The sequence below is a fragment of the Cnephaeus nilssonii genome, assembly GCF_951640355.1.
Source record: "Cnephaeus nilssonii genome assembly, chromosome: 14".
Taxonomy (NCBI): Eukaryota; Metazoa; Chordata; class Mammalia; order Chiroptera; family Vespertilionidae; genus Cnephaeus; species Cnephaeus nilssonii.
In genome coordinates this window covers 15148716-15173422 of record NC_137085.1, presented here as the reverse complement: position 1 = coordinate 15173422, position 24707 = coordinate 15148716, and the positions used below count along the sequence as shown (strand labels likewise).

Genomic DNA, 24707 nt, shown 5'->3' with positions numbered 1-24707 from the left:
AGTAATATTTTTTGAAAAGACAATCTTTTCTCTAATGAAAAAGATGTCTTTGCATCTTTGTCAAAATCAGCTGGCCACATATTTGTGAGTTTACTTCTGGAATTTCTGTTCTGTTCCATAGATATATTTGTCTATCTTTATACCAATACCACAGTGTTTTGATTACCATAGTTGTATATTAATTCTTGAAATCAGGTAGTGTTAGCACTAAACATTTGTTCTTCTTTTTCAAAGTTGTTTTTGTGTCATATCTAAAAAGTTTTAGACTTTATTCTAGGTTGTTTGCATATGAATTTTAGAACTAAACTGTCTATTTCTATTTTAAACGTCTGTTGGGATTTTGATTGTGATTGTTTTGAATTTATAGATCTGAGAACTGAATTGTAACAATATTATCTTCCTACCCACAAACAAGGTATATTTCTCCATTTATTTCTATCTCCCAGTATTTTAAGTATTATTTTATTTAAAAAATAAAACAAAACAAAACAAACAAACAAAAAACCACACAACAGATTAAAAAAATGCTTTGGGGGGGCAAAGTGTAAAAACAAAGAAATTTGCCCAAAAATGCTATTGGTGAATTTCATTCTGATACTGAATTTGTGGCGTACTGTTCTTCCCTTTCTCAATTTTCCAAATTTTTGTATACTAATAGAGCGTTTATGGTTTAGTTTTCAAGAAGTGATCTTGAAAGCTCATTTGTTCCCATTCTTACCGTTTGGTTTGTGCCAACTTCTTTTCCCAGCTGTCACATTTCTCTTCCAGATCTTGCTTTTCTTCACACAAAGACTCAATACATGATTGCAATGCTCGGTTCTCAGCAGTTATTCGCTCTATTTCCCGTTTGTCCCTTTCGAGGAGCTGCTTCTGCCACTCTATTTCCCCTTTTTGTCGCACGGCTGCCTGCTGCAAATTCTCTAACTCCAGTTTCTCCTAAATCAGATAAAAGATGACTCAAACATGCTAAGAGACAAAGACTGCAGTTTGGTATTGGTAAAACAGCTTTGTTTATTACCTCTAATACTTCAACCTGAGTCTTCTCTAACTCAGACATCTTTTGGTCATGCTGTAGCTTCAAACCTTGTAGCTCATTGTTTTCAAGGTGCAGCATGTCCAGAATATTCTTTAGTTCTAACAGAAACAAAACATGGTCCATGCTATCAATTGAATTTGGAAACATTTATAAAGTGAAACTGAAAACAATGCTATTGACTGATACTAGAAACAAAAGATAATAAAAAAAAATTGTTGTGCTGAATTAATGGAGCTAATTGTATTTTTAATGAAAAAAATCATTTAAAAGTATTGCTAAGCATTAATGTTAACAAAACATTTTAATAAAAAAACATTTAACAAAGATCTAGTTCTAAAGGCATTAATCCTACCTAAAAGAATTTTAGACAAATAGGAAGAACTTTACAATATGTAAGTTGAGATTTACATATAACAACTCTTTTCCCTTGAAATATAGATTTTTAAATAGTAACTCTTTTTTCTTATTATAAAAATATTTGCTAACTATAAAAAATTTGAAAAAAGCATAAAAGAAAAAACCCATCATTATCCCACCATCTAATCCAGTAACATTTTGATGTATTTCCTTCCCAGAGCACATAGACACACAAACACATTTTTAAATGAATTCAGACTAGACTCTATATTCAGTTTTTACCTTTTTTGTTCACTCTCCACACCAGCATTTTTACTTGTCATTACATTTTAAAAATACAGCTTTTAAAGTGGTCATGTTTCCAAATTTTGTCATAAATTTTGCTGCAAGTAAACAACTCAGGCAGCTTAATTTGTGAAACAAGGAAGTAAAGGCTTCTCTTTAAAAAGAAATATTCCCGTGATGGGCATAAATGCTTACCTTCTTTAGATAACTAGAAATGGGCTAATTGGTGCAATAGGTAGGAATTATAAGAGTCTTGAAACTGGGAGAGTGTTCCAATTTATACTTTGACCAATAGCCTACAAGTTGGTCAGCAAGGAATATGATTATTTTGCTTTTAAATAAACTATCAATTTGAATGGCAGAAAATATCATTTTCCTTTTATAATCTGTAAGATTAACTTTTAAAAGAGGTTTATTTGACAATTTTTCTTCTATGACCTGGAATATAGACATTTCCAACCTCAGACCTTTATATGATTGTTTTCCTTTAAACTTACCAGTTTTATGTTTAGACATTTGCCCTAACACTACCTGAAGATTTTCTTCTTCTTTTTCAATTTCCTGCTTTATAAGAGTAAGTTGAGTTTTTTTTTCACTAATTTGGACATTCAGTTCTCCTTTTTGAAAACTCATTTCTTCCAGAAGAGATTTTACTTCCTGTGCAAAAAAATAAAAAATAAAAAGTCACCTCCTGCCTTCACAAAATTATGAATGGAAACTAATATCAGTTCTGTTACTGTCTCATTTTATAAAAATTCTAATTTGGAAACAAGCTCATTTTTGCCTTTTATGTCAAGAACAACACTGTATTTTACACCACCATATTTCTGTATAGTAGAAGTAAAAAGGTAACATACTCTCTTCATTTAAAATGTATTTGTAACATTTGCCATGTGCAAGGCAATGTGTTGCGGAGAAAAAAGACTGATTCAGGTATCTCTCCTGCCCTCCAGGGGCTTCATGCCTTGTGGGGAAGTAAGGCTGGGGACATAAACAAGATCAGGAAAGGCTAAGATGCCCTAGGAAACATGTAGAGTGCTACGAAATTCAAAAGAGAGAGAAACTCCTTCCAGGGTAAAGGAAAAGTCAGGGAAGTCTTAGTGGCATGAATCTGAACCAAGAAAAATAGGTAAGATCTGGACATACTCAGAAAGAGAATTCCTGGAAAAGAACAAGTATGAGGAAAGTACAGAGGCAGACGCCTTGGGCACGTCCAGAAAACATTACTGGGGAGCTACACATGACAACCACAGCATAGCTATACAACACACCACCAAACTGATGATACAGAAGAGTCAAGATTTGGAAATTTACATTTGCATTTGGGAGGGAACCTATAAAAATATCTCAAAATAAACCTGTAGCCAAGCACTATCCTAGGACTCTTAAGAAAATCCACTGGGAAACATACCCTAATGTAATTGCACTTCTCAGTTACTTCAGTTTCGCCCAGTGTCAGGGCTTCCTGGAGGTCAGCTTTGGCCTGGACCATGCTTTCTTGGAGTAGATGCAGCTCCTCCTTTTTATGCCCTAACTGCCTGTCCAAGACAGCCATCTCCTGCTGCTGAGCTGTCACCTGCATTGAAGAAAAGTGAAGAATATAAAGCTTGACAAAGGCCACAACCTAAAAATTGTGGGGAGACATTAGGAGCTAGCCTAATTATAATTACCCGGGTTGCAAGAGTGAGAAAAGCCAGGCGTGGAAACAGGCATGAAATGCCTAATAAAGACCTTGAGCTCACATATGTAAAATCACTCAAATCATACCAAAAGCAAAAGTGGTAGAATAATGATCCCTCAGGTTATGGTTTTTAAAGAACTTTCCTATCTCTACCTTATTCCATTTGACAACTACTTTGACAATGGAAGTTAGGCAGGGATTTTTAAAATGTATTCATTTTGTAAATTTAAAAATTGCGTATAGCCCTAACCGGTTTGGCTCAGTGGATAGAGCGTTGGCCTGTAGACTCAAGGGTCCCAGGTTCGATTCTGGTAAAGGGCATGTACCTTGGTTGCGACACATCCCCATTGGGGGTGTGCAGGAGGCAGCTGATCGATGTTTCTCTCTCATCGATGTTTCTAACTCTCTATCTCTCTCCCTTCCTCTCTGTAAAAAATCAATAAAATATATATTTTTAAAAATTGCGTATAATTTTAAGAGCAACACATATTTATTTACAGAAAAAGCAAAAATGCAAAAGAGAGAAAATGGAAAATCCTCACAGCCCCCCCTTATCAAATGACTCCTTTTGTACTTTGGTATAGATTACAAATACAAACATAAGTAAACAGATTTAACATAAATGATCTGAGTATATCCTGTTCTGAGACTCCTTTTACTCAATAACATGTTTTACTGAGTTAGGATTAAAACTTGGGTTGGACTCTACTCTTAACCTCTACGATATATAGTCTCACTTATGCTTTAAGTTTTATTTTGTATTTTCCAGTCTTTTCTACAAACATGTATTACTTTTTATAATCATCACATGAATGTAGGTTTCAAAGCAGCATGCACTGGTTATTCAAGGCATCTGTTGCCATACCTGGCTTTTCAGCTTCTCCAGCTCTGCCCTCTTGGCCTGCAGGAGGGTCTCTGACTCTTTAAGGACCTGCAAGTGATGATCCTCACTGCGTTCTGCGGCCTCGATGTCTTTTTGCAGTTTCTGCAACCTACAAAGCACACAATAATAGAGCAGATCCAAATGGAGACTGACCCCCAATCTGTCTACCAGCACAAGCCCCTTGAAGCCCCATAGAGGCCGGAATACTTACTCTTCGGTCAGTTTTTCCTTCTTCTTGTTTAGACACTGGAAGTCTGAGTCTTTTGCTGCAACAACCTTGTTTATTTCTTCCAAGATTTCTTCTTGTTCGATTTTGTGCTGCTCCAAATCCTTTGTGTCAGCCTGGATCAATCTAAAACATCGATTTATTTCTCCAAGGCCCTTAGACGTAACATGCACTATTTATCATAAATCAATTATTATCCTCTTAGAACTAAACTTTTCATTCATCTCACTGAATATATCAATGGCTGAGGGATTCCACCTACCTGAGCTGCTGGTCGGCTTTGACAAGGTTGACAGCAGTTTCCTGAGCTCTCCTTTCTAATTCCTCAGCATCTTTCTCAGTTTGCAATAACTTTCTCTTGGCATCAGCGAACTTTTCAGCAGCATTTTTTGTCTAGAAAACAAACTATCATTAAAAGCAATTCAGTTACAGACTTCTCTTACAGCTATTGGTAGTGTAAATTGGTATAACTCTTGGCAAACAAGGCAATACAGAAAAACTTTAAATGTTCATTCACTGTGACTGTCCAATTCTCAGAAAAAAATTCAGAAGTAAATAACTACCACACAGAAATACTCAATGTATATTGGAAATTATATAAGTGGACAAATAATATATTCAACAAGTGTTAATGTATCAACACAATGGAATACTGTGCAGCCTTTAAAATAGAGTGACAATATAGCAACAAGGGAGAATGTTAATGATATTATGATGACTTAAAATTTTACAAGCACTGTAAGAGCAACTATGTAAAACTATATCTGTGTCATCAAAGACAGAAAGGCTATACAAAAATAAAAATAATCATTTAAGGGTAATGAGACTGGATGATCTTATTTAAGAAATAATCTGTAATATTATTATATGTTACTTTTTTTCAATTAAAAATATCTACCCAATTAAGTAGCAATGAAGTGATTTTACTAATATTCCCTCCACACAGAGATGCTGGCTGTACTCTAGCTATTATCATGTTAAGTAAAACCTGAACAATCTAAAGATGATTTAATTATGGCTGACAAACACAGATATTAAATACTTTAAAAATATATATTTTTTTGATTTCAGAGAGGAAGAGAGAGGGAGAGAGAGATAGAAACATCAATGATGAGAGAGAATCATTGATTGGCTGCTTCTTGCATGCCCCCTATGGGGACTGGTTTCTGTCAGTTTCATCAGCAAAGCACTGAACAAAGCTTGGTATGCACTCCAGAATGCCACTCTTTCCAAGTAGTTTTTTGTTTGTTTGTTTTTGTCTCTTTCCATGTCAAGTTTTAACTTGTCTGGCACATTCCTTACAAAATATAGCATTTCTCCCTTCCTCTTCCTCCTTAGCAAGCTGCCTCCCTGAGTCATTTTGGGAAGATGAAGGGAGAAGAGCTTAGCTTTGGTTCACTTACTATCTCTGCCCACCTCTGGTATCATCAATTTCCTTTTATATGCCAGTGATAAGTTTTTCTCTAGTCCTGCTCACACCTATTTTCTCTCACAGTAATATAACACGTGACAGAAGAAGGAACTGATCATTTGAAAAGAGATGAGGATAGTTTTCCATTCTTATTAAAACCATCACTCAAAGAATTTCTTTAATAAGTCATTCATTTCCATTCTTGGGTAATAGATTTCTGTTCTTTAAACCGATCCATTTTTAAATAATATAAAAAAATAATAAAAATAAATAAATAAATTTTAAAAAATAGTAATTCCTGAAGTTGCTCCATGCGGGTATGGGACTTTATCCTGAAATTCTCACCTAACTGAAAAAAAGCTCTCTCGGTGAGACAGAACCTTAACTGTGTGACCCTGGGCCAGTTAACAGCCTCTCTGAGCTACATCTGTCAACTGGCTAACAATCACTTTACATGGTTGCCAGGAAGGTAAAATGAAAATAAATAAAATATCCAATATTATCTCAGACAAAAAAATATTTGATTTTTTATATCCTTATCAACTTAGAGGACAAAGTAAGACTAGGAGTCCTGTAAGGTACAATGTTGCTTTATAAAAATATAAGATTGATGTATTTAATAATTACAGATATCAAACCAAATAAACAAAGACTCACATAGATAAGGAAGTGGCAAGTATTAGGAACTAATGACTTCAGAAGCTTTAACTATGCTACTTCATTTAATTAATATTTAACAGCATTGGTATTCTTAATCTGAATTTAAGTATGAGGAAAGCAAAGCTCAGGGACTTAAGTGACTTGCCCAAATTTTCATAGCCCCTAAACTAGCAGCATCTACTAGCCTACAACATGGCTGTCTGACTTGGACAACTTTAATCTTATCACATTTTCTTTCTAATCCTTCATGCTGACAACAGTAAGCTGTCTCACCCCAAACCACAACTGAACATACTTTCTCTTCTGTGCATGAAAGTTCACTCTCAGCTTCCGCCAGCAGTCGATCAGCTTCCCTGAGCTCTGCTCGACGTTTCAGAAGGGTCTTCTCAATACACTCAATTTCATCTACAATATCCTCATGGTGTTTGAGTGATTCTTCCATTTCTTGTTCATTCATAAAACTCTCCACATTTCCATCAATGAAATCTCTAAAAAAATCATATACACGCACATCAAAGTATTTTAAATGTTATAATACAGACACTTTGAGCCTAAACCAATGTGGATATTTCTATTCTTCTGTGGAATAAAAATAAAACCACTACCACAATAATGATCCATTCCCTCAAAATTATCCTTCAAGAGACAGCTAGCCCCAAAGACTGCCTAATTTCGTCTGTTCTGCTAGAATAAGCACAGTGACAATATCTGACGTGATACAGGGTTCGGTAACTCAAGGCTATCTTGTCAAAATTACTTGAAAACAAGACCATCTATGGCAAAAGAAAAAAAAATTGAAAGTAAATCTATCAATATATTCACAGATTTATCTTTAAATGGAGGTATATAGAAACTTTTACTTTTTCCTTTGAACATTTTTATGTTATCAAATTCCCTAAAATGATCATTTAAGTTACACTTTTATATCTGGGAAAAGAAGCGGTTATCCCACTGCCCTGCCATCCTCCTCAAAAAATTATCCCTCACATATACACCTATAAAAATAATAGAAATAAACATTCCCAAACCCTCAAACATCTTATCCAAAAGTCTTTGCTTTTCCCTGCCAGGTCTGTTAGAAGGCAGAGACCATATCTCACTCACCTCTGTGTCCTTCACAGGACTCCCCTCAACCCTGGTAGCTTGGGCCAGTCTGGCTTAAATGACAAAAACTGGGGAATTGTCATAATCCACGGCCTACTGCAGAAGAGGAGCTTCTACATAAGTGACCCACTCCGCAGATACTGCATTCATTCACAGACCCTATGCCAGGTGCTGCGGCACAGAAAGGGAGGCCCAGCTACCGTCCTCCTCTGTTCCTTAAAACATGGTGTGAACAGTACTATGCCCAAGGCTGCCAACCCCAAATTGTGAGAGCCCAAGATGAGAAAGACTTTGTGTAAAAGGGAATCCTTGCCCTTTGTCTTGGAAGACAGGTAGGAGTTAGGCAGGGTTAGAGTAATGAAGCCATTTCAGACAAAGGACAGTATGTGTAACAGTGGGGAGGCAGAAGAAAATGTGGTGCTTAGGGAAACCACAGCAAAGTAAGTAGAGCCAGAACAAACACTGTGTGTGGGACAGCAGGATGAAAAAGGCAGGCAGGATTCAGATCTTGGTGGGTGGGGTACATTCTGATGGGACTGAGAGTCACACAGATGAGTGGTACAGTGAGATATGTAACCAAGTCAACAGGTAGAAGGAAAAAAAGAGATTAAGATGTAGAAGGCCAGTGTGGAAGCTAATGCAATGACCTAGGATGAAACTGATTAAAGGCCAGTGCAGTGGAGATCAAAGAAGGGGTCCAGATTCAGAGCTCTTTTGAGTAGAGTCAGTAGGACTTGGAGACTAGCTGGATGCTGGGGGGAGTGAGGGAAAGGGAGATGTTGACAACACCTGGCAGGGTAACGGGGGAGGGGGAATGGTTGTGCCATTTTCCAAGAGGGACTATAAGAAGAGTTGATTTGAATTACTGGCTAAAAGACTTGAAGCTTACACTGTCCAATATGGTAATCACCATGTGGATATTAAATTAATTTAAATTAAATTCTGTTCCTCAGTTCCATTAGCCACATTTCACATACTCAATAGCCACATGTGGCTTTGTGACTACTGCTTTGGACAATACAAATCTAGAACATTTTCAAGATCATAGAAAGTTCTATTGGACAACACTGATTCAGGTTATCTTAATGAACAAATATTATAATCATCTGAATTATAAAAATAAAATGGCTAATTACTTTCGCTGTTGATGCTTCTGGATGGTTCTATGTAATTCTTCTACTTCATGCTCTAAGTCTTTCTTCTCTTGCAAAAGACCATCAATATTATGATGCAGTTCTTCCATTTCTTTCTCAGACTGCTGCTTGGATACTCTCATCCACTGTTCCCATTTATTTGATTTTAAATGCTGCGTTATGTCTTCCAATCTAGAAACTTCACTCTCCTAAACCAAGAAAAAATGCAATATTGAAACGTCATGTTTTCCCTCTTTCCTGCCCAAAAGCTGAAATTAAATATGGTTAAAGTGGCATGTCTGGCTGAAACCGGTTTGGCTCAGTGGATAGAGCGACGGTCTGCGGACTGAAGGGTCCCAGGTTCAATTCCGGTCAAGGGCATGTACATTGGTTGCGGGCACATCCCCGGTGGGGGATGTGCGGGAGGCAGCTGGTCAATGTTTCTCTCTCATCGATGTTTCTAGCTCTCTGTCCCTCTCCCTTCCTCTCCGTAAAAAATCAATAAAATATATTTAAAAAAATAAATAAATAAATAAAGTGGCATATCTGACCTGAAAATGGTGGTAGTTTTTAAAGCTTCAGTATATGAAGAAAAAGTAAGTCAAGACAATTTTTTCACAAGTCATAGATGAAATGAGTGTATTAATAAAACTTTAGACTTTTCCATCAGTCTAACTATGGTTGATAAACATTCACCAAGTACCTCTTGTGGACACCTCTGCCTCCAGAGTTCAGCATCTAGCAGAAGAGATACAGGCCTCTCGCTCCTCTGGGCACATGGGAGAGAAGCTCTATGAGCAGGCTGACCAGAGGAAGAGGTGTTTTGCCTGGGTTTTGAAGAACAAATGATATGGGAAAGACCTAAGCTGAGGAAATAACATGTACACATTATACGGAGGTGTAAAAGTACACCTGGGAGCCCTGCTGGTGTGGCTCAGTTAGTTGGGCGTCCTCCCATGCACTGAAAGGTTGCCGGTTCCATTCCAGGTCAGGGCACATGCCTGGGTTGCAGCTCTATACTGATAAGGGGCATGCAGGAGGCAGCCTATCAATGTTTCTCTCCCTCTCCCTTCCTCTTTCTCTAAAAATCAATAAACTATTCTTTAACAAAAAAAAAAGTGCACCTGGGAAACTATAGAAACAGCTGGGTACTACTGGGGGGTAAAAGAACCAGCTTAAGAGATTATCAAACACTGAACCAATAGAAATGCTAAAACTCGATGTGCATTGAAAAACTTCAAGACAATGTGAATGATTATCATTTTTAACCATATGAATGCACACAGTCCCTCTAAAACTAGTCTGACCTATTAAAATGGGATGGTGGCTGACACCCAAGTGTCCTATCCTTTACCTTCCCTTCTTTTCAATCTGCTAAGAAGAAAAGGAAAAAAAATAAAGCGCTCCAGGTGTCTTGAGTTTGGAGGAGGAGCTTGTAAAATAAATTTTATTTTTTTAGAACCATAAAGTTATAAGGTAAGCTAGTGATTAGGAAATAATCATTGCTTGGAATCTAAACTAAGAAAAGAACATGAGCTATAGTAAAAATTTACACATAGTAAAGCAAACCATAGTGCCTACAAATAAATGTTGTGCAGTCATACTATTTAGAAGCATTTGTAAAACCGTGGGGAAATGCTTGCAACATTAAAGGGGACAAACAGATACAAAATTCTGTGTACAAAAAAAAAAAACTATGAAAAGAAATAATAATCAATAAACCTCACCACCCAGAAATAATCCCCATCAAAACTTTGCTGTGTGCTACTCATCCATATGTGTATGGATATACACACATATAAACACATGTATGTGTATAAGTACAGGCACTCATATATGAATATACTTACACATACACATTAATATAGTACTCATCAGTAGAAAAACATATAAGCTTTCTAAAAATGATTATTTTCTGTACTATTTTGTTCTATAAACCTGGTTTGTAGACTGATCTGGTACCCTAAATCCTGTCCAGTATTTTAATAAGAGAATGGTTGCTCAGTTCTAAACAGCCTTACAAACATACTTTGGGGATATAATCCATTCATAAGTAGGCCAATTTATTAAGTAACCTTATTCAGTCTCCCATGGAAGCAGTATGAATAGGGGGTCTTATATCTTTGCACTTACTAAGTTACGGTGTTCCGGGACGTTGCAATGCAGCACGCCCACAGGGATGAGGGGGATGGAGAAGTTGGGGGGTGGAGGTCCATAAACGATGGGAACCCCAGAAGGAGGTGGGCCATAAACAACAGTGCCAGGCGTGAGAGGTTGGCTATTGTTGGGCAAGGGAGGAGGTGGTGCATACAGGGCCATGCCCTGGGGCACAGGAGAGCCATCAGGAAACACAGTGTATATCATGTATCCAGGAGGAGGCACAAATGGGTGGTCCTCCTGGTCATCCAGCTCGCTCTCTTCTGGGCTGTCTCCTCTACTGTCTGCATCTTGAAAGAAATAAACAGAAGAGGTGAGGGGGTAAGAGATCAACCAAAGGACTTGTATGCATGCATATGAGCAAAACCAATGGACACAGACGGAGGTGGCGGGTGGGAGTGGGAGAGGGTGAAGGGCACGTGCTGGGGGGGGGGGGGTGGGGGCGGGTGGCCAGGGAGAGGTCAATGGGGGGAAAAGGAGACTTATGTAATACTTTAAACAATAAAGAATTTAAATTAAAAAAAAAAAAGAAGAGTGTTTTACCCCCATGGCTTACTAGGTAAACAAATTTAGCAGAAAACAGCAGCATTTAGGCCAGATACCAGAAATCTTAGAATAAAATTCTATAAAAAAAAAGGTAAAAGCAATTTTGAAAAGCAGATGAAAACAGGGATTCAAAATTATTTTCAATGGCCGATACCTGAGTTTTTCTTATGCCTATCTATTGGTTTGTGTTGGTTTTGTTTTTTTCCCCTTGTCTTCATTCATTCATTTATTCAGCAACCATTTGGGTGCCTGCTTCGCTCGATGTAAAAGGAGATATGCTATGAAATCCCTCAGCTCTCAGCATTTACCACCATCACAATGCACAGCACTCTCTAAGGTGTTGATTTACTTACTTACCAAGCAGGAACTATGTTTATCACTGATGACAGAGAACCTAGCACACAGCAGGCACTCAATAAACAGGTCCTGAATGAACAAATTCTCAGAAGGTGGTACTTCCACTTTAAAGATTTACAGTTTCAGAGTAGCTAAATAATTTGCCTACGGTCATACAGCTACTTAGTGAGAGACCCAAGATTTACCCCAGGTCTGACTCATTCCCACAAAGCTTTAGAAAATAGACTTCTAACACTTTATTTTAGTCAAGCATATTAATGCCATGATTCGAGGATGTAAGCTGCCACACTCCAGGAGCACAGGCAAAGAAGCGGCTCAGTCTGCCTGGGTGAGACAGGGTAGAGGAAGGCTCCATAAAAGGAGTGGTGTTTGAGGACCTGGATAAGTAGAAATAGGTGTGGGAGAGGAAGGAAGAAAAAGGTCATTCCAAACAGAGGGCTTAAACATGGAGGTCTGAAAACATAGCATGCTGAATCTTAGGCAGCTGGATATGGCTGATGTGTGGGAGAGTGATGGGAGGTGAGATAAAAGGACAAGAGGACACTGGCCAAGACCAAGTCACAAAGGTCCTTGCAGAGCAAGCTAAGGAGTTTGGATTGTGTCTTATGGATTTCAGGGAACCAATAAAAAGTTATTAAACAGGCAAGAGAAATACATCTACCTTGTGTGACCTAACTTACCTCTATTTGAAAACGATTTATGTAACCCACTCCTGATGGGAGAATAAACCCAGTATCCTGAGGCAGGTGGAGGTCCACTGCCTTCCTTCCCATCTGACCGCCCAGGATGCGGTTTTCTAATAGGAGTTGAGGCTGCGTACTTTAGGCCAACACCAGAGTCCTTGGTGGCCTGGGAACTGTGGCTGGAAACCTAAAACAAATGACAGTAGAGCACACTATCTATCCTATATAATAAAAGGCTAATACGCAAACTGTCCCCTCGACTGGGAGTTTGACCTGGAGTTTGACCAGGGGGCAGGGCCGTCCGTCCAACCACCCGCAGCCCCTCCCTCCAGCTGGCCCCACCCCCAAGCGGTCCCTTCCACCCTGCCACTCATGCACGAATTCGTGCACCAGGCCTCTAGCTACAAATGAAAAGGTTGATTGGGAGAAATAAAATCTAGAGCAAAACTGAGATGTAGCAACAAAACTATTTTTTCATATATCACAATTCTCACTTTTCACAAATAGAAGTGAGATGTGATTACATGATCAGGTAAAATGCCTGGGTGTCTGCCTCACTATTCCAGGACTTATCTTTCCTAGTGGTTTCTCTTCTTTTGCCTTGTCCTTGATTGCCCAGCAACTGAAGCAAAATACACCAGTCAACTTTCAAGGGAATCTGGGGATATTTGCCTCCTGCTGCCCTGGGAGCTTGGCATGGCTTTAAAGTGCTGCTCTTTCTCTAAGGAGATGGTCTATCCAGTCGTAGGTCTATCCTCCAAATCCTCACCCACACTGCTTCCACCACCAGCCCTGGTTGTGCCAAGGATGTTGGCTTCCTTTAGTTTTCTGAGTGAAGAATCTCAGAATCTGCTCTTTGGGGTGCTGATTAAGTCTACACAGCCCTAGGATCCTAGCATGTCACACTGCTTCTCTGACTGATGCTTGTCAGCTAAATCTGGCAAGATGTTACTCAGCCCCTTGCTTTCGAGGAGTGCTCCTTATAGTCCTCTCCTCACTCTCCACACCATATTCAGGTCTCAAGCCCTGACCATTTTGTCTCCTGAACATCATTCAATGCCATCTCTTCTGATCTAGTCCCACTGCTCTAGCTCTAGTCTCTATCCTTCAACTGAATGTGTTCAAACAGCTTCACACAGAGTTCAGCCACTACAAGTCTAGCCTCCATACTCAGCCCAATTATTTGTCCTAAACTATAGCTCTGATCATATTACCACCATCACAATGCACAGTTTCCCAAGGCCTACATAATTAAGTGCAAGGGATTTTTTAAGCCCTTTTTAAAAAGCATGACCCCAATCTACTTTCCCAGCTTCACCTTTCATTGTTCCCATCCAACCCTCCAGCCCCACAGGTTACTTCCACAAAAGATGTTCCCTCCTTCCTAAAAGCCAGTTCCTTAATGTTTGCTAAGTGTTGACTTCACCACCCTGCCTGTGAAGCCTTCCTTCCTGAACTCCCCACAAAGTGAATCCTTCACACCTCTCTGCAACCAGAGTACACAGGTCAAGTCTGCTGTCACATGCATGTCACCGCTTTGTAATTACATTGGTGTGCCTGCCTTCCCTGCCAGCCCATGAGCTCTTTGAGAGCAGAGGCTATATCATTCATCATGGTCCCCAACCATTGCCTAGCACTAGATTTCAGTAACCACTGAATGAATGTTAGTTAAAATGAAATGAAATCCAGATGCCTATTTTTCTGAGTATCTGCACAATTCTATACCCACGTTTTAACAGGCCCTCTGGGCTCAAGTCATCTTATCCCCTTATAGGATTCCCAATCAGGGACCCCACACTATACCACATAAGCATGAATGGGTAACTGCCACATTCCTTGGGAAGGCCCTACTTTCATCTCAAATATGGAAAAGACTTAAAACCTCAATGCATGGCTTAGCCTAGATATGTGTTCTTGAACCCTGTTCACAAATTTGGGGAAAAGAACACTGTCACACTTTCTTCAAGAAAATTCAGTATATACTCCCAGCACCACAGACTTCCTACTTTTGATGATGATGGTGGCGGCATAAAGTACCAATAGCCTCGTCTTTTGAAAGGATCTGCCATGCTGCTGATGTAATCATTCTGACAAGAAACTTCACGTCGAAGGTCAGCAATTTCTTCCAAAATGTTTTCAAAGTTTCCTTTATCTGTAAAGGAAAGCCTTTATATAAAGTTGGCTATGAAACCATCTACTTCCTTCCTCTCTCAAAATACAAGTGATTCGATGAGAGTCAATGACTTTTATCAATTCCTCAAAGCTGACTTTCAGCCTGCCTAGCTAACATTTAAAGAGCACAAACATAGCCTTCTGTTGTTCACTTATAAAGTAAGCCAGAGAAAGAAAATAAACAGATTTGTAAACATTATTTATTTTGAAAATACAAAAATAATCTCATCTCTTTGTGATCAAATCCTTTAATACAATACTATACTTACATAAAAAATTTTTAATTTTCTTTTATTTATTAAGCTAATTATCACAGCTGGTAAATCAAGCATAGAACTGATCTGTAACAGTTAAATAAATTTTCTAAAGGTCAAAAGCCAAAAAAAAAATTTTAATTTTAGAACTACAGTACCACTACCACAAAGGCCAATACTTTACCGGCCCCAGTGAGGTCTAGTAAGTTCCGCAGCCTTGCGATCTCTGTCCTTTGCCTCTCCATGGTCTCATTCAGCTTCTCCATTTCCAGTACCTGTGAGTCTGCTCCTGTGGTATCTACATCTGCTTTCTCGATCTCAATACGAAACTATTGAGAAATCAGACACACACAGTTCCCAATGAATATTCTTTCACATATTGCACTTATTCTTGCCACTGACTGTAATTCTAGAATTTTTACTTAGTACACTTTACTAACAAGGAAACTGCCTCACTCCTTATAGTTAAACTATACTGTGCTTGGCACACAGAAAATAAAGCACTGACTAGTGACTGCAATTCAAAATCATTTGTGATGTCCCCTCCAGTGATCAATCTTTTAGGAACTGACAAGGACCCAATCAGGAGGAAGTCTCAAGGTACCAGCACTGACCTGCTCCTCTTTACCCCTGAGAAGATTCTGTAAGAGTTCGATCTCTGCTTCTGCTCGAGTCAGATCCCTGGCTGCTTGCATGGCCTTTCTGCTGAACCTCTCTGTTTCCTGCAACTCCTATTGGGACAGAGGTATGAGTAAGGCACCACAGTTCTCATAGGTTGTTTTCTTTTCTTCTCCCTCCTAGTTTGATTCCTCTGATTTCATCAGATTGCCTGCCTGGCTATCCCATGTACATGTGATGCCAAGTCCCACCTTGTCCTCTGCTGTTCCCATCACCTGGCAGGCTGCTCCACCCCTCTATGGGTGGAGTAGGGTGCTGCATCAGAAGTGAGCAGGGCTCAATTTTTCCTTCACTGTTCTACAGTCTTCCATGACTGGTGTCTCTATGGACTCTCATCATTAGATTCTCTCCTATGATCTACTGTCTTAATCTCATTAGCATTTGCATTCTATAAAGACTGTATCAGACATTATCTCAGTCAGGAGTCAAAACAGCCCTATGAGGGAACATATTAATCATCTGACTGCACAAGATGAAAAGTCTGAGATTCAGGAGGATTACAAGGTGAGCCTTTAAGACCTTTACTTGGGTCTGCAAAGACAGCTATCTCCCTAAGCAGATCCCTACACTTTGAGGGAGGGATGGTATGTTTCATTTGATGGTTCCTTTCAGGATTCAATAGAGTGCAGGACCCATGGCAGGGCTGTGAGAGGAGAAATGCAATCTGCAGGTCTGAAAGGAAACATACAACTTTATAGTGGTTTAATAAATAGCCAAAGTCTGTAAGAAGATCAGTAATACAAGTTGTTATGTTTTTTGACAGCAGCAGCACTGGTGGAAACTTGTTCTGTACACGTGAACTCACCTCTGCTCGTTCCTGGTTAATTTTCATAACAGTTCCATGAAGGGACTTAAGCTGGTCTTTAGCAATGGTGAGCTCAGCTGTGGCTAGCTTATCAGAGGCAGCCACTGCTTTTTTTAGTTTCTTTAATTCTTTATCTAGACCAAGAAACTGCTCCTGAGATTTGGCATCTTCAAGTTTCTTCTAAAATAAAAGAAATATTAAACATATGAATCATTTGGTAACAAGAGTTAATATGTAATTAATATTAGGGCAGGGACACTATTCACTGCTACATACCCCATGTCTAGAACAATACCTGGTACATAGTAGGTGTTCCATAAATACTCACTAAGTGAATGAATAAATAAAATCATCTCAAAACTGTAAGATAAACTTAGAATGAAATCAGTCTTCTTAGTCAAGAATCTTAGTGATTATAAATTCATTCACTGATTGGAAAAACATTTCTTGGCACTATCACCAAGTGATGGACTACCTGCTTTGAATCACTGAGTCAGGCCGTAGGCATATGGTGGCAAAGAAAACAGATTTGGCTGCTGCCCTCAAGGAGCTTAGGAGAGTCATTAAACACCTACAGAGACAAATAACTAAAAGTGATTAGTGCTATCAAGGGACAGAACAGAGCACTGTCTGAGAGAAAAGCAGGGAGACCTAGATTGGTGGGAAGGCGGCAGTCAGGAAGAAGAATAGTAAAGAACATGGTCCAGGAGAGGGAATGGCAGGTGCGAAGAAGGCCAGGAGGGAAGACAGAACTTGGCATTTTTGATGAGCCGAAGGAAAGAGCATACTGAGAAAAGGAGTGAACTAAACAGAGGTAATCATGCAGGGCCTCATAAGCTTAAGAATTTTGGTCTTTATAATAAGAACAACAGAAGCTACTAGAGATGGGGGAGACATGGATGGAACTGACAAGAGCCAATTCACATTTCTGAAAGAACATGTTGGCTGCTCTGTGGAGCAGGGTCATGAGCCGCAGTGGGAGACTTGTCAGGTGGTCACAGCAGTTGTCCAGAAGACAGATGATGGCTGAATGAAGGTGGTGGCACTGGAGAAGAACATAGTTCATATATTCCAGATATATTATATTTTGGAGGCAGGCTTAGTAAGACTTGGGGACTGATGGGCTCTCAGTATGAGGCAAGTCATTCACCGAGGCTGGGAGAAGGTAGACGATAGGTGTGAGGAGTGAGAAGACATGAAACAATAGAGCATAGGAGAATAAGCTTATTGGAGAAAAGGGTAAAGTTTCCCAGTTAAGGTACGTTAACCAAGAGTTTACAGTGATACCACTAGGCCTGGAAAGGCAACTTATCCTCCAGGAATACTTAGCTTGTCTGCAAGCCCAAAGAAAGCAAATAGCTACAGTTTTGTCAGAGAAGACAGACAGGAGAAAAGGGCAAGGGATTTGAGGATATTTGCAAAAATGACTACAGTGGTAGACTATGGAATCTAAGTTGAACAAGGAGGAAAATAAAGATAGGAAGGCTTAACAAACAGAAACGGCGGGGCTAATGCAGTGAAATTCTCAATAATGTTGAAAAATGTCAGAATCCGCCGAAACCGGTTTGGCTCAGTGGATAGAGCGTCAGCCTGCGGACTGAAGGGTCCCAGGTTGGATTCCGGTCAAGGGCACGTACCTTGGTTGCGGGCACATCCCCAGTAGGTGTGCAGGAGGCAGCTGATCGATGTTTCTCTCTCATCGATGTTTCTAATTCTCTATCCCTCTCCCTTCCTCTCTGTAAAAATCAATAAAATATATATATAAAAAAGAAAAATGTCAGAATGGGGGTGCTGATAAGATAAGAGGTGATGATCAAAGTGATGCTTCAATTTGTGATTTCAAAGGTGGTGGGCACAATTTAAACAAGGTATAGGATCTGATAATGGGAGAAGATGGTTATGTAGGATTGAGAAGTCCAGAGAGAGGCCAGGGTGTTAGAAAGAAAGATGAGGAGTTTAGAAGTAATTTCCCACAGATGTGTCCAATTGGGCAAGGGGTTTTGAAAGAGGCAAAGTCATCACAATAGCATTTAACTACCACCTAACCAACTATAAAGTCACTCCATAGCATTCTAATTCTTTCTTTGCATCTATAATGGCACTATTGTCTCAGTCCCTTGATTGGATGACATACATCCAGGTTTCTCTTCGGTAAGTTTCACGGGGGGGGGGGGGGGGGGGGGCCGCAATGCAGCCAGAGGCTACTGAGGGTCACACCCCTTTCTCAGCTGGCCTGATTGCTGGGGGCAGGAGGATGAAGCAGCAGGAACACATGTGTCTCACTTTCCTAGTCTTCCCCACCTTTTTCTCTAACTCTTGGAGTTGGGCCAGAATTCTCTCCTTCTCTTCATCAGCTTCCTGAAGTTGGAGATCTGTAAGGCCTTGGATTTCCTCCATATTTTTTAGGTTTTCTTGCAAATAGTGAATTTCATTCTCCAACTGCTGGATCCTTGCTTCATGTTGCCTCTTATCCAAATTAATCTGTGAGGAAATGGGAGTTTCAAAGATGATTTTTAAGCAAAAATATGTTTTACTCAAAATAAAAGCTTTTGAAGGAATTATATTTCATTTTACTAAAAAATGTAACAAAATTTTGTACTCAGAGTTACTGGGGATGGTTTTCTCTTGAATATTCTCTATCATCCATTTTAATGCTTGTCTCATTAAAATAATTACATCAAGAAAAATCCCATTCTGGCACCATACTCTACTCCAGCAATGTGGCATTATTTGCCTGCATGTTAAGAAACATCTCCCTGGCTTCTAGGACAAGGAAAACACAGTTTCACAAAGAAGCCTGATTTTAACATCAGTAGCCATATTCAGGTTGAATTTTAGTCACACCCAGCTTGACTTGTTATGAGTGAAAATAACTTTTATACTTTATTTACACGAGAAAGGGAGCATTGTAATTTCCTGAAAATTTCGAATATTTGCCAAACACTTCCCTCCAGCTGCCTCTTGCCCTTTTCTTACTCTTGCTTCAAGGGCTCTCTCACAGGCCTGCCTGAACTCTTCTTGTCCATTTGCCAGTTTCTCTTGTTGCAGAGCCATTTCTTCTTGGAGTTTTCTCTCTCTTACTTGTGCTTCCTCTCTTTCCCACTGGGAGCATGCAAGAATTTCATTGAATTGTTTCTGCAAATCAGCAAGACTTTTCCCTAAGACATCTGAAGGACTATGGATTCTGGTAAGGGGAAAAAAAGATGGTATAAATGTGACATTTTTTTTTGATGCTAGATGCCAGGTACAAACATACTGATAATATTAGTGCAGGAATAAAAAGAGTGTGGAATGGGACTGGTGTCAATCTATAACAATTTACTGAGCATCTCCTAAGTGAAAAACATTGTTTTATCAAATGACTCTTAGTTACTCTAGAACAATGGTCGGCAAACTCATTAGTCAACAGAGCCAAATATCAACAGTACGATTGAAATTTCTTTTGAGAGCCAAATTTTTTAAACTTAAACTTCTTCTAACTCCACTTCTTCAAAATAGACTCGCCCGGGCCATGGTATTTTGTGGAAGAGCCACACTCAAGGGACCAAAGAGCCGCATGTGGCTCGCGAGCCGCAGTTTGCCGACCACGGCTCTAGAAACATAGGCTAACAACGTTTTCTCAAAGAATAAATGTCCATATCATATGTTTAAATTAGCCTTAGTTTCATCTGATATTTTGTTCTCTATTTAAAATAGGAGAACATAGTGTCTCTACTTCCTAACCATATGCAATGAACTTTCTGGAATGACTCTTAAAACCTTTATGTTTTTAAAATGAAATAATACCAAAAAGTATAAAATATTTAAAATGTAAAAAAAATCAGCGACAGGCAATTTGAATTAAGCAATCTTTTGTCTCAACTATGGAAATATGATAAAGGAAAAGCTTACGAAAGAACTCAGCCATTTTACTGTACTGGGAAAGGTGAGTTCATCACTAACCTCACAACTCGGCCCACCATATACTTGGAGGTCTTGATTTTCCATTACCTCATTTCCCCAGCTCCTGATTTCAGTTTTCTCCGTAGCTCATCCACACGAGCTGCCACTTCTTCTGGATGAATCAAACCATCAACCACATGGTTAAGGTGATTCTGGAAATCTTTAAGTTGCTGTTTCAATAGATTATTGTCATCCTGTGAAGGAAGGTAAAATGAGGAGGTAAGTTAGCAAAACAAAATTAAAAATATACCCACATAAACATATAGAACCTGTATTACTTACCATATGTTAGTGTTATTCAACACCTTTTACTAATTCTTTTAACCCTTTCCACTCAAACTAACAATATCTAAATCTACTGATCAATCTAAAGTCACAAAAGACACAGCCAGGCACTTATGATGTCTCTTGATGTGATTCAAAAAGAAGTTCTTATGAACACTACTTACGAATGTCTTCTTGCCAAAAACTAACTTGAATCTAAATAAACTTCCATATGTAACATAATACATGGGGATGCAAACAGCAAAATCTAGAATAAAAAACTATTAACTGAAAAACTATTCTCCTACCTCCTGAGTGATTAATTTACTTCAAACTCAGTGTAACACTGTGAACTAAAATATAGAGAATTTAGAATTACAATGAACTTGTTAAGTGCCTGTCCTACCTAGAGTCATCTTATCTGTAAACTGTCCCTGCCCAATGCCCTGAGGTGGCTATATTTATACTATTGTCTAATCCTGGCTACAGGTGATCTGTCCCAAGGTCAGCCAATCCACTGAAAACAAGTTCTCATTCTTTCCAGATACTGAACCAATATCCAGTACAGCAAGTCTGCATAAAAGCTGGACCTACAAAGTTATGCCAGCTCAAGGCTGAAATCCATGTTGGACTACATGCAATGCCCAAAAAGATAGAAAGAGACAAAGAAGAGGGCCGTGAAGCCTCTGAAAGATTGTTGGAGCAGCTCTGGCTCTTGGCAAGTCGTCTCTTTTCTTGGTGTAGTGTTGGTAGGTTTCAATTCACTGCAACTAAATGATTTCTGACAGACAGGTGTGGAGAGTTTAACTTGAACTCTGTAGCAGGTTAGTAAGTTAAATAACCAGAGAAATGAGTTCTACGATAGTCTCATAGCATGGGCCAGCATCCTGGAAAGCTGACTCCAGTTTCTACTTTGAGAAGGCCCCTGAAGAATAGACTTTAGTCCTTTTCTTTAATAGAAGTATACTGAAGTATTTATGAGTGCAATGAAGATGCATGAGATTTTCCTTAAAAATTCCAGCAAAAAAATAAAAATAAAAAAAGCGGACTAACTGAAACAGAATGGCAGAATGTTGAGAATTGTTAAAGCTGGGTCAATAAAAGGTCATAAGACTGTTCTCTTTTTTGTGATTATTTGAAATTTTCCACAATAAAAATAAAAAAATAATCTGACGAATACCCAACACATACACACACAGAAATGGAAAACATGTACATCTTTTATGCTATTTGTTTCAGGAGTTGAACTGATAGGAGTAAAAATTAAATTCTAGGTTTTTAAATTTCCTTAAACTTTGAGGAAAAAAATATTCAAGGAGTTGGAGAAAGAGAGAGAATTTGGACGAGTTTAGTCTTATTCGTCACAAACCTCCCTGCATGACTTTTTGGAAGCTTTTCCCAAACCAGAGCAACTCTGCCCCTTCACTTCTGGGGTAACAGCCAAGGGTAACAGCTGCCACTCCCATCAGCCAAGTGGCCCCTGACCTCACGGATTTGAAAACTGAGTATTGACCCAGGTACTTTGTTTGTTCAGACATTTATCCTCTTTGAGAGAAATTAATCATCTGGAAAACCCTGTCCACCTGTTTCTCCTGCAGTTGGTTACATTATTGTGACAACAGCTATAAAAATATTTGGCCAAAGAAAACTTCCACCAATATGAAAAGGATGCACTTTTAATAGCATTCTTTCTGAGACAGGGATTGTAAAAACTGTTTATAGTTAAGAAGTTCTACTGCAGCCCACTCTAGTTAAATTCCTGGGTAGATATTTCAGTGGAAAAAGAGGGAACCAATCTGATAACTTTAGTTCAGTCTGATGACAAATGTGCTTCTAGGAGAAATGCGAGATACTGCTTTCACCCACGAGTTTTTGAGATATTGCTCTTGCCCCTGAGTTTACACAATATTCTCTTTACTACTGACATTGCCTCCATCTCTTTGCACCATCATAACAACATAAGGATATGCACATTAATAATTTTAAAACAATGGGCTCCCAAGGGAACAGAGACTCTCTTTCATACTGTCCCACTTAGAATTTCAAGGGAACAGAGACTCTCTTTCATACTGTCCCACTTAGAATTTCTTTTTTCTAACTAGAGGCCCGGTGCACAGATTCGTGCACTGGTTGGGGACGTGGCTTGCGGGGATCAACCTGCTGTTCGAGCGCCACTCATCCTGGTCAGCCAAGCAGTGCTCTCACTGTGGGAGCACATTGACCACCAGGGGCAACTCCTGTGTTGAGCGTCTGCCCCCTGGTGGCCAGTGCGCATCATAGCAACTGTTCGACAGGTTGTTCTGGTCATTCCGCCATTTGGTTGCTGGGCTTTTATAGATAGATAGATAGATAGATAGATAGATAGATAGATAGATAGATAGATCGATCATTCAAGTTGCTTAGTACATGTTAGAGCAGATTGTCAAGTTGCTAACTAACGATGTCAACATTTTCAGTGCCCCATGTAAGAATATATTCTAAACCAACAAGTCTCTACCTGCAGCTGTTTAAGTTGCTTACGGAGCTCACTATTTTCTTGGTCCTTTTCTTCTGAGAACTGGGCTTTTCCAAGGGCATCCTTGAGGGCTTGCTTCTCCTTCTCAAGTTCTGCTTGAAGGGCTAATTGTTCTAACTATTGTCATAAGAAGCAATGATATGAAAACACAAAATAGCAATAATTTATGATTTAAAAAGGCAAAAAGAAATTTACATATATATGCAGTCCCTTGCTAGCGATGGTTTTATAACAACTCAATTTTAAGTTTGTACTTCCAAATTTAAAGATCCAAGGTAATTTTTTTCACATGCCTCCTTAAATATTGATACTTAAAGGAGAGTAAGCATCAAAATCAGCTCAGCCCAGATACACCAAATCAGAATCTCCATGGGAGTAGGGGGCCCAGCACCTCCTTTCAAAAGCTCAGTGAATGATCCAACAATTACTGCTATACTTCCCCTTAGACCAATTCTTCTCAAACTGTGGTCCTCAAACACCTGCATCAAAATCACTTGGTGAGCCTGTTAAAAATGCATAAGCCTTGCCCTGGCCAGGTAGCTCAGTTGGTTAGAGAGTCCTCCCAACACAAGGTTGAATGTATAAATAAATGGAATAAATTGATGTTTTTCTCTCTCTCTTAAGAAAAAAAAAAAAAAAAAAAAGCATAAGCCTGGACTGATCTCAGACTTGATGGACCAGAATATCTAGTGTGGGGCCCAGGGATCTATATTCAACAAGCTTCACAAGTGATTTCACATAACCAAATGTACCAATCAAGACCTGTAGAACAAAGAGAGATCCATTATGCTATCTACCATCACTGTGTGCTTTGAAGATCAATCCTAGCAGTCCTAATGCCAAGGAAGGGAGTGCACCCTTCAATACCAAGTGAATTTGTGAAAAGGCCAGGGTGTTTATATTTTTGTCAAGACTTTGTTATTTTAATTGTTTTCCCCCAATCTTCTATTTTCTGCACTTTGATCATAGCACTGTAGTTCCCCCCCCCCCAATGCTGTTATCAACTATAGTTTTATAAAACTTGATAATCTTAAAAAATATAATCCTGACAATTGGCAAGTGGTCATTTGATATCTGATAAAGGAATACAAAATAATTAATATAATAAGACCTATTTTTACTTCCTTTTCTAATCAGCCAAATGCTATTTCACATAAATTCCTGGGATTCAAACTATCTTATTTTATTTCACTTTCATCGAATAAGAACATATTAACTCTCCCTCATGTTCCAGTCTGTTTCTGAGAAAACAGAAACAGACACACTGTGCTCTGAGTCTAGGGGGGAAATGGACAATGTAAACAAATGATCACCAGACACATGATAATTGCTCTGATCAAGCACAAGGTTATTGGAAAACCAAAGCAGAATCCTGACCCAGATTTTTAGCAGGCAGACAGTGAAGGTCAGGGTGACCCTGAACCTGGAGGAAGATGCAGCCCATTTGGCTAAGTGCTACATAAATCTGTATTTTTAATCAGATAAAGAATATACTATACTATAACTGGCCTCTGTCAGCCTCTGCCTTTATCTCTCACCCTTTTTCCCTACTCCTCTC

At 39.1% G+C, this 24707-nt stretch overlaps 1 protein-coding gene across 3 annotated transcripts in view; it reads right to left on the bottom strand.

The window, feature by feature from the left end:
* CNTRL (centriolin) overlaps positions 1-24707 on the bottom strand; it is an 80396-nt gene that overhangs the window by 15858 nt on the left and 39831 nt on the right. For all 3 annotated transcript variants that reach the window (XM_079790436.1, XM_079790437.1, XM_079790438.1), the window contains 19 exons: positions 23132-23266; positions 20419-20564; positions 19405-19612; positions 18730-18909; positions 16429-16608; positions 15560-15676; positions 15130-15274; positions 14526-14671; positions 12517-12706; positions 10910-11223; positions 8780-8985; positions 6835-7027; positions 4731-4861; positions 4454-4594; positions 4225-4351; positions 3090-3254; positions 2176-2335; positions 1019-1134; positions 719-936 (listed from right to left, as the gene is read on the bottom strand). In XM_079790436.1, coding sequence (XP_079646562.1) covers positions 719-936; positions 1019-1134; positions 2176-2335; positions 3090-3254; positions 4225-4351; positions 4454-4594; positions 4731-4861; positions 6835-7027; positions 8780-8985; positions 10910-11223; positions 12517-12706; positions 14526-14671; positions 15130-15274; positions 15560-15676; positions 16429-16608; positions 18730-18909; positions 19405-19612; positions 20419-20564; positions 23132-23266 — 3218 coding nt within the window. The remainder of the gene's footprint in view (positions 1-718; positions 937-1018; positions 1135-2175; positions 2336-3089; positions 3255-4224; positions 4352-4453; positions 4595-4730; positions 4862-6834; positions 7028-8779; positions 8986-10909; positions 11224-12516; positions 12707-14525; positions 14672-15129; positions 15275-15559; positions 15677-16428; positions 16609-18729; positions 18910-19404; positions 19613-20418; positions 20565-23131; positions 23267-24707) is intronic.